We start from the raw sequence: 9,821 nt of genomic DNA on the forward strand, positions 1-9,821 counted from the left end.
CCAGTCTCCTCTAGGAGCTGCTGGTGGCGGGGTGCCAAGCGCAGCTGTGCCTTGGCGCTGGGCGCTGGGATCCCGGGTCTCTGTCGCCGCCCCAGCAGCAGGTGGGACTCAGGGGAGAGAGCAGGGACCGGGCGGGGCGGGGCGGCCGGGTGCCCGCTGGGGACGGCCGCTGCCTGGCCAGGGGGGGCGGCCGCGGAACTGGAGAAGGCTGGCCGCACACCCGCCTGCCTCAGAGACCCAGCTCCAGAGGGGGACCGCGGAGGGACGCCTCCCTTGAGGATGTCCACTCTATTGCAATGCCCCATGGGACACCAAGGAAGAAGGAGCCCAGCCTGGAGAGGGAAGGTGCTGGACCCTGCGGAGCTGTAGGCCTCCCCACTGCCCAGCCCAGGCCCCCCCATCCCACATCGGGGTCTCTCCTGGCCCAGGCCCCACTCGGAAGGCCGGCAAAGAGGGTCCTGGGAAGTCAGAAGAGGAATCTAGACCCCTGGAGACCCAAGGGGACCGGCCAAGGACCACATGAGCTACTACTGCTTCCACGGGAGGAGGGGACGCCGACAGCCCACTCCTCAGGAGACTCAGAGGAGCCCCCCGCGGCCCAGGGACATCCAACAGAGGATCCTGCAGAAAGCAAAGCTGCAGCTCATGGCGAATTGGGGGCGCTGAGAACACTCAGTGGTCATCGGGGTGTTCCAGAGCCCCAGGGAGGGCTGCAGAGGCTATGCCCAGGCACTCTGTGACAATGGTGGGGACATGGCCAAGGAGCAGGGAAGCGTCGCCTGTCCTGCTAGCAGTGTCCAGCGCTGGAAGACCCCTCCCTGCCCATCTGGTCCCTCCCCTCCACGGGCTCCCTGGTGTTTACCAGCCAGCAGGTCTCTAGTCCGATTGTCACCTTGAAGTGACACCAGCTGCGCCTGCTCCCCTCCCCCACTTCTGCTGTTTCCATGGGGACAGATGTCCTTTCTGCTGATCTGGCCTCTCTCCGTCTTCCTATCTGAGGGTCCTCCCCCGACCCCTGGGGTTTTCCTGCCTGCAGACCTCCCCCTGAGACCCCGTCCAGTATCCGGTTCCGACCCTGCCTTGGACCCCAAAACAAAGAGCTGGGGAGGCTCTTGCCCCTCTAAGGCCTCTCTCCTAGTCCTCCAAGGGGCCAGTGCCTCTGCAGGGCGCCGGGACTCTCCCCACACCTCACTGGACACCCCTGGGGCCAATTCAGGCTGCAATGGCCACCCAGGCTCTGTCTCTGCGATCCCCACCTCCCTGCGGCCCAGAAAGGACACTGGACAAAGACAGCAGCTTCTTTATTGCCGGGCCAGGGGAGGGCTTTTAGACACCATCTGGGCCCTGGAACACAGCGGGGACCCGGAAGGCCACTCTGATGGAGACTTGGCACGGGCGGGCGGGGAGGGGGTCTGTGTGTCCATCCCTTCCCCAGTCCTCCTCAGGGACCAGAAAGACCTCTGCTGAGCGGCAGGATGTCGGGCCCTCTCAGCCGACTCAAGGTCTCGGCGTGGTGACTGGTGACGGGGTACAGCAGAGCCAGGTGCTCGGCTCCCTGCACCGGCAGCGGGCGAGCGCTGTAGTGCAGGACCAGCTCGGGCACGCTGGCGAAGGGCCCACTGTGCTGCCCCAGCACCACCTGGTTCTCTCGGGTCCACGTGAACTTCAGATGCAGGAAGCCCTGGCTGCTCCTGGGGGTCAGGGGGCAAAGGTGGCCCTGAGCTCCCCAGACCCACCCACACTCTCCATTGCCCCCAAGCTCCCCTCACAATTGGCAGGGTGGGTGCTGGCTCCCCAGGCGCCTCCAAAAAGCCAAGGTCTGGTGGCCAGTGGTCAGCCACCACCCACAGGCAGGACGGCCTTGGCAGGCTTGTCCTGTAGACCTGAGGTCCTCCTGGGCAGGCCCAGCGCTCACCTGCGTCTGAGTGGAGCAGGTGCCCTCTGTGGGACCTCACTTCCTTCCCTCCAGGCCCTGCCTGGGTGGACCCACCAGCAGTGTGGCCCTGTGGCACGAGGTGCCCCAGGCACATTCACACCACACTCCGCTGTGGCCAGGGGAAGGGAGCCTTTCCCTTCCAGGGAATCCTCCCACTCAGCTAGTGTCGCTTTTCAGAGACACCCTCAGCCCCCTGTGACTTCCCAGGGTCTCACATGGCTCTTAGCCCTTATCTCAGAGACTGTCTTGATCTCTGGCACAGCCAGAGTGTCAGCACCTAGACCAGGGCCAGGAACATAGGAGATGCTCAATTAATGTTCATTCAATGAAGGGACCAACCCTAACGCTGGGGGCTCTAAGACCCCTCTTGGCTCACTCCTAGCACCCCTAGATTTGGTCCATTCTCTCTCCAAACTTCCAAACTGTCTTTTTTTGGTGGGGGCCACAGGAACTGGGGATTGAACTCAGGGGAACTCGACCACTGAGCCACATCCCAGCCCTTTTTATATTTTATTATTTTTGGTAGTTGTACATGGACAGAATGCCTTTATTTTATTTGTTAATTTTTATGTGGTGCTGAGGATCGAACCCAGTGCCTCACTCATGCTAGGCAGATGCTTTGCCACTGAGCTACAACCCCAACCCCTTTTTATATTTTATTTAGAGACAGGGTCTCACTAAGCTGCTTAGGGCCTCACTAAGTTGCTGAGGCTGACTTTGAACTCATGATCCTCCTGCCTCAGCCTCCAGAGCCGATGGAGTGACAGGTGTGGCCACCGGCACCACAGCTCACAGTGTCCAGCTTGCTCCCACCTTATTAACCCCAAGTATGAGGCATGTGGTCCTGTGACACTCTGTCCCTGCAAGGCTGGGGTCTCACCTGAGGGACAGGGAGCAGTCCTGGGCGCTGGTCTCACTGAGCCGCACGAGGTAGCTGCCTTCCTTGCAGAGTGACAGGAGGTTCTCGGCATCCACGCGGCTCAGCGGTCCATGAAACCACCTGCAGGCAGGGGCAGGTGTCTCCTGAAGGCCACTGCCCTTTGACACCCTGGGGGAAGGTCAGGCCAGGCAGGTGCAGGATCTTGTGACATCCCCCAAACAAGCCAGGAAGTCTCCTTGGGAGGAGCTGGGGCTGGGGCCATTCAGCATGGGCACCTGACCCCCACCCCCTTTCTCCTTTGTTGTGCTGAGGGTGAGTTCAAGGGCATCACACTGTATCTGAGCTACAGCCCCAGCATCACCTGATCTTGGAGCCTGCCTGGCATCCCGGCCTCAGCAGCCCTCCCTAGTCCCCAACTTCAGTCTCTCTCATCTGCTTTGCCACATCCTGTACCCTGCCCCCACCCGTTCTGCACTTAATATTTTTCATTAATTGTGCTTAAAAAAAAAAAAAAGAACTGAGCATGAGCCAGAGAGAGGAGCACCCAGCTGCTGGTTTCTATCAAAGAAAACTTAAGAGGCTCCTCTCACTCTGGGCCTCATGGGAGGTAACAGGCCCCGCCCTCTGCAGAGGTTTGGGCCTGGGGGTGAGGGCAAGGCCTGGGCTCCGGGCCTGGAGAGCACCTGAGGAGCTCCCAGTGCTGGAGGGACACAGAAGACCCAGAGCCCCTCAGCTCAGGCCGCACACTTCTGCACAAAGTTCTGAGCGAACTGCTCCTCCCAGTTCCATTCCAAGATCTTCTGGGGGTGAGGATGATTCCTGTGTCCTTCGCAGGTTCAAAATCCCCTCCCTTGGGGCTGGGGATGTGGCTCGAGCGGTGGCGCGCTTGCCTGGCATGCGTGAGGCCCGGGTTCGATCCTCAGCACCACATACAAACAAAGATGTTGTGTCCGCCGAAAACTAAAAAATAAATATTTAAAAAAAAAAAAAAAAAAAAAAAAAATCCCCTCCCAATTACCCAAGTGAAGGGAGGAGATCCTACCCTGATCCAGGCACCCAGGGGGTTTTGAACTTGGATGCTTAGAAGCGGAAGGTCCTGACTGGGGCCACACAGTAGGAGATGCAGAGCAGGGGTCTGAACCCAGAACCTGATTCCAAAGGGAAGGGGCCCTCATCTGCGGGGAGCCTGGTTCGCAAGCAGTGTGTGTGTGTGGGGGGGGGGCAGTGATTAGCTGAAGAAATTAATGAAGTTAATAAATGAATGAATCCAAGTTCTTCCCAGTTCCAGGGTCCCAGGTGGGAAAACAAGAAAACTTCTGCCTGCCGGTGCAGTGGGGCACACCTGTAATGCCAGCAACTCGGGAGGCCAGGCAGGAAGGTCGCAAGTTCGAGTCCTGCCTTCACAATTCAGCAAGACCCTGTCTTAGCATTTAAAGGGTGGGGGTGCGTTGCGGGAGGGGGATCTGGAGACGTAGCTCAGTGATAGAGCGCCAGTGGTTCAATCCCCAGTACCAAAAATAATAATAAATCAAATTTAAAAGGAAAACGTCTGTCGGGTAAATCGGAGCCTGTTGATAGTTCCTTCAGCTCTCCCACTCACGGCTGTTTCTCCAGGGGCAGAGCAGGATCCACACGCTCTGCGGGCTGGGGGCTTCTGGGTGGGGGTCTCCGTAGCTCCTTGATTGAGCCTGGGGTCCTTTCCCACTCTGGACTGTCAAACTGCACTGGAAGGGGAGGGTTAGAGAAGAAAGAGTTAAGTCCAGTCCACCTCAAGGGGGCGGGGCAGAGTCAAGCCAATGAAATTTCATTGGGGAGGCGGTGCCAGTTTGGATCACCTATCAGAGCTCACAAAAGGAGGAGCTAGGCTAAATAATGAAAGGATTGACACAGGAGCAGCCAATTGGCTTTCAGAAGAGAGGGGCGTGGCAAATCATAAATCTGGGGGCACGGAAGGGGCGGGGCAGCAGCAGGAGCATCAAATCAAAGAGCAGGTCGGATTACAGAGCACCTAGGGCTGAGTTCCCTTCGGGTTCTGTTCCAATTTGGACCAAGTCTTAAAACTGGAGACCACCCTCCATATAAATACAGTGGGTGGAAGCAATGAGTCCCAAACACCCTCCCAGTCATACAACTTTTGAGGCAAGGTCATGTGGGCAAACCTTCCTGGCCTGAGTTGTTTTATTTAGTAGTAGTAGTAGTACTGGGGATTGAACGTGGTCATTGTCGTTGTTATTACTATTATTATTCTGTTTTACTTGACACAGGATCTCCCCAATCTGCTGAGAATGGCCTCGAACTTGCGATTCTCCTGCCTCAGCCTCTTGAGTCCACACCCAGCCTGAGTTATTTATTTATTTTGGTGCCAGGGATTGAAACCCACGGACACTTAACCACTGAGCCACCTCGCCAGCCCTTTTTTGTTTTTTTTATTTATTTTTAGACACGGTCTAGCTAAGTTACTCAGGGCCTTGCTAGATTGCTGAGGCTGGCTTTGAGCTTGAGGTCTTCCTGCTTCAGACTCCCGAACTGCTGGGATTACAGGCATGTGTTACCATGCCCAGCCTGAGTTCTTTTATTTTTTTAAAGCTGATCTTATTGTTACTATTTTTATACAAGAGGAAACTGAGATTCAGAGACTCAGTCAAGTTCCCTCAATTCAGCTAGGGATTGACCCCAAGTCCTCCTGACTGACACAACTAGAGGATCCTGCCCTTCCCATCTAACAGCTCTCCTGTCATTGGGCCCTGGCCAGCATTCAGTTTACAAGAACTCTGTTCAGTAGGTACTGTGATGACCTTTTATTTTGTGGGTAAGGAAACTAAGACTCAGTGACTTGTCCAAGGAAGTGACACAAACCCAGGTCTAGTGTTGACCAAAGCCCTGTTCCTTTCCCTGCACTATGCTGAGCAGAATGAGTTAGGTTTTATTTCACAAGGCCTTTCAGTTGCCAAAGAATATGCAGGTTTTCCTGGGGGGAAGAATTTGTGACTATCAGCCATTCCGACTTTAGTGAGAATCAATGAATTATCTCATGGCAGGTAATTGGGCTCTACTTTATAAATAGATGCAGAGATGTGACTAGATGAAGAAATGGAGGATGGGCCATTCAGAGGTCAGGGTTTGGTTCAGAGAAGCACCTGCAAATGCTCTGGAGATGTGGTCTTTCTTCCACTCCCAGGGCTGGTCATACTCATCTGCTGGACGTTCATCCTCTTGGGGCAGCCGACTCTGCCGAGGCCTCTGATCAAAAGGGGGCCCGTCCCCCCGCTCTGGGTCCTGCTCTTCATAAGGAGTATCATACAGCTGTAGCCCCGCGCCGCAGGGCAGTTCTGGGAGGCCAAGGACACGGGTCAGCCCCCATCCCCTGGGGACTTGACACCTCCCCAGCCCTGCTCACTCACCACTTATGACCCGCTGGGCGTCATAGGGCTCCATGTAGCCATCATCTGGGGGTGGCGGGTGAGGCTGGGCATCAAAGGGGTCTGAATACTCAGTGTCAACTTCCAGCTGGGAAAAGAGGAAGGGAGAGAGCTAGGGAGACCAGCTGAGCTCCAGAGAGCCCAGATGGGTGGTGTCACGGATTCCAGCTGGCCCAGCTTACGTCCCCCTGTACTAGATGCTCTGCATGTGTTTATCTGCAAGAGCAACACTCAGCAAGTACACAGGCCCCATCTTACAGGCGAGGAAACCAAAGCACAGAGAGGGCAAGTGACTTGGGCAGGTCACACATCTGGTGAGTGTGAGGCAGTTTGATCCCAGCCTTCTGTGTTCCCTCCTCCTTTTATCTCCCTGTGCTCTCAACCACCCACCAAGAGAGCTTTGGTGAGCCATAGTCTGCTGAGGCTAAAAACCATGTTGACAAGAAGGGTGGGCACTGGAGGCAGCTCTGGGTTAGGTTCCAAAGTTAAGGTGCCAGGCTTTGACCTTGGGCTGGAAAGTCACTTCTCTCCTGCCAGCCTTAGCTTCCACTTTTGTAAAATGGAAATCAAGTAGGAGGGGCAGCATGGCTAGGGAACCTTTGCTGGCATCTGTCTTCCAAGCTGGGGCCAGTTGCCAAGGGCAAAGCTCAAAGGAGGGGATTCTGGGGGAGCTGGTGTCTCCCGCCCCCGCAGGACGGCCAGCTCCACGTATTTAAAAGAGGTATCAGACTCTGCTGAGCAGGTGGGGGCAGAAGTGTCCGGTGCCCTGCCTACCTCTGGGATCCTGCATAAACCACGCTCCCTGGATCGGGGACCAGAGCAGGACCCTGGCACCCAGTGTCCCGCACCGCTGTCTGCGGAGCTGCCCAGGCACGCACCTCTTCCCCGGGGTTGTCCAGCAAGGCTTTGGCTCTGGCCATGTCTGCGGCCTCCACTTTGATGAGCCGGTGCTTGGGAGAGTCGAACTTGGAGTCTCCGTGGCCCTTGGTGTCTCCGGGGTCCGCAGGGTCTGGCTCTGGGCGGCTCTCAGAGTCCTCATAGGGGTCCTCAAAGTCCAGATTCTTCTGCACCCTGTAGGCCCTGAGGATATCGCTCTCCGTGTAGTCCGGGGTGGGCGGCTGCGGAGGGGGTCTCCGACCGCCAAAGCTCAGGTAGTCCCGAAGCCACTTGGCCATTTGGGCTTGTGTCACCCCAAACCTGGCTGCTGTAAGAGAGGGACCCACATACCTGTTTTGGGTCCCTTCTCAGAGGGGAGGAGTGCAGGAGGGAAAGGAGGAGACGGAGGGGGAAGAGCTCAGGTGTGCCCTTCGGTTGGGCTCAACAGGGGCAAGGTGAAGAGGTGAGAGAGGGAGAGAGAGGAGGAGAAAGAGGAGGGAGGAGGAAGCCCACCTTAGCTCGCTCTCCAAGCACCACAGGGTGAAGGGCGCCCGGCAAGTCCCTGAACGCGGCGCGCGCGGGGTCGAAGGGCCGGGGCGAGGGGCATCCGCGGAAGCGCGCAGACTTTGCGCGGGCAGCGCACTCCCGTGTGCGGCGCCGCCTCCGCCGCCTGGGAGGCTCCGGGATCCTCGCTGGGGCTCCGAGGTCCGGGGAGCGGCGCCCGAGGACGCCCCCAGCCCTGCTCAGCCGGGACGCCTGGCTTCTCAGCGCAGCTGGCCGGCTCCCCTGGGGCGCGAGCGCCGCGCGCGAAGTTGCGCGGCGGGGACGGTGGCAGGGTACATCCTTTGTTGCTCTCCGCTCCGCGCTGGGGGGAGCCCTAATCCCAAGGCCCCCGGCCGGCTGCCTCCATCCGGCCCCAGCCACCGCACAAAGGGAAATAAAAACCTCCTGCAATCCGCGTTCAAGCTTTCGGGGACTTTACGCGCGACCGCGGGCGCGCGTGGCCGCGAGGTGGGACTTTGGGGAGGGGGCGCTCCCGCGGTCGCCCCGTCCCTACCCGCCCCGGGCCGCGTCCTGGGAAGCAACGTCAAGGCTTCCCCGCCCTTCCCCTCCCCTGCGCTCCCCTCTGAGGTGACAGAGACCTTCAGCTGGTCCGGGGAGGGAGGGAGGGAGGGGAGCCGCGGCCGCCGAGGGAAGGGGGCTGGGGGCGCAGGAGTCGCTGGGGCCGAGACCGCGGCAGCTGGACACTGACCCGGAGGCCCGAGATGCGCCGAGGCGAGAGAGGAGCGCGGCAGGTGGGCACAGCCTGGGGCGGACACAGCTCGCCGGCCGGCGCCAGAGGACCCGGGAGGCAGAGCCTCCCGGGAGCGGGGGCGGGGGGGGGGGGGCTGGACTTGACCGCCAGAAGGGACGAAATTGACCGGGAGATGGGATGAGAGTGACCGCTATTGAGGGCCGAAATTGAGCCGATGACCAGGCAGTGGAGGGGGTGGGACTGTCGGAGAGGTCACTGGCTGAAATTGACACGCCGCGGAGGGCCCCCCGAGGACTGGCCTCCCCTCCCCCTGAGGTCTCGGCTCTCTCCCTCCCCAGGGGACCCATTGCAAGGCCGGGAGGGGTTGGGGCAGCTGGCCGGGTAAGGGAGATGGTATCTGTGCCTGTCTGGTGGCCTCGCATCTGTCCCTTTGTGGCTTCCAGGGCGGGAGGCTGGAAGCGGGGAAGAAGTGAGGGGGGTCTGCCTGTCCTGGTCGCTGCAGCTGCCTGGGGGGAGGGCACCCAAGGTGTGGGGGTCAGAGACAAGGGGGGGCGCCTTTTCTCTCCTCAGGCGGGCACTTGCTGGGCTCCCCTTAGTAACTGGAGTGAGGGGTGTCAGGAAGAACCGAGGCCCCCCAGGAGTACAGCTCTGAGGAGCGGGGGCCTGGAGGAAGTCACCTGCACTACCTGTGAGCTGAGCCCTCCTCAGGACACAGGCCAGGGCAGGGCCTTCCCTAGTGCCCAGGTCTCCTCCTTAACAGGGGGATCCTAACGGGGAAACCCAAGAGCCCAGGAAGGATTGCCAGAGGGGGCAGTTACCACCCAGGACGCTCTTTTACCTGTGGGAAAGCTGAGGCACAGCGGGAGGTGGCCTGGCTCACAGCTACCCAGGGGCTCCTTTGTGCCTGGACACCATCCTGTGGCTGGCTTGGGTGGCACCAATATCTCCTGTGGAATTAGCCGTCCCCCCTGATCTCCCTCCCCTCCACTATTAGCCCCATTTTTCAGATGGGGAAACGGGTCCAGAGCCCAAGGGCCAAGACCCCAAAGCAGCGGGGGTCTGCACACTTCCATATCTGCCCTTCGAACCAGCTGTCCCCACAGCACCTGTTGAGCTCCACCCTCCCCCTGCAGCTCACTTCCACAGTCGTCACCCCCCCCCCCATCAGCGACAGCAGCGTCCCCAGAGACCGCCTGGGAGCGTGGCGGGTAATTGTCCTGTTTTCTGTCAGCCGCAAGGCAATTCCCGGCTCAGGGATGAGCTGTTGACAGATCTCATCAAATCCGAGTCCCCTCTCCGTCCGATAAATAGGAGGCGTCTGAGGTATAAATATTTGAAAGGGGCCTTCTAATTACAGTCCGCGTCAGGAATAGCAATCAGAGGGCCCCAGGCAGAATCAAGCGCCGTTTGACTTCCCTGCGCTTTTGAACTGGCTGCAGCCGGTGGCCCCCACCC

General features: G+C 59.1%; 1 protein-coding gene across 3 annotated transcripts; it reads right to left on the reverse strand.

Annotated features, from left to right (window-relative positions):
- Positions 1-1,284: 1,284 nt before the first annotated feature.
- Shd (Src homology 2 domain containing transforming protein D) lies at positions 1,285-9,437 on the reverse strand. 3 transcript variants are annotated; one of them, XM_046444458.2, is made up of 8 exons: positions 9,205-9,433; positions 7,625-8,872; positions 7,114-7,439; positions 6,218-6,323; positions 5,954-6,145; positions 4,417-4,540; positions 2,817-2,936; positions 1,285-1,691 (listed from the first exon to the last, which is right to left on the reverse strand). In XM_046444458.2, exons 3-8 carry the CDS (start codon positions 7,408-7,410, stop codon positions 1,442-1,444), a joined length of 1,089 nt encoding a protein of 362 aa, XP_046300414.1. In that variant the 5' UTR covers positions 7,411-7,439; positions 7,625-8,872; positions 9,205-9,433; the 3' UTR covers positions 1,285-1,441. The 3 variants fall into 3 exon arrangements, with proteins under 3 accessions (XP_046300414.1, XP_046300416.1, XP_046300415.1); XM_046444460.2 differs by having other exon boundaries at positions 5,954-6,097; positions 7,625-9,437; XM_046444459.2 differs by having other exon boundaries at positions 7,114-7,436; positions 7,625-9,434.
- Positions 9,438-9,821: the final 384 nt, after the last annotated feature.

This window comes from Marmota monax, unplaced genomic scaffold (assembly GCF_021218885.2).
Source record: "Marmota monax isolate L192 unplaced genomic scaffold, Marmota_monax_Labrador192_F-V1.1 WCK01_AAM20220418_F8-fsc00102, whole genome shotgun sequence".
NCBI classification, from domain to species: Eukaryota; Metazoa; Chordata; class Mammalia; order Rodentia; family Sciuridae; genus Marmota; species Marmota monax.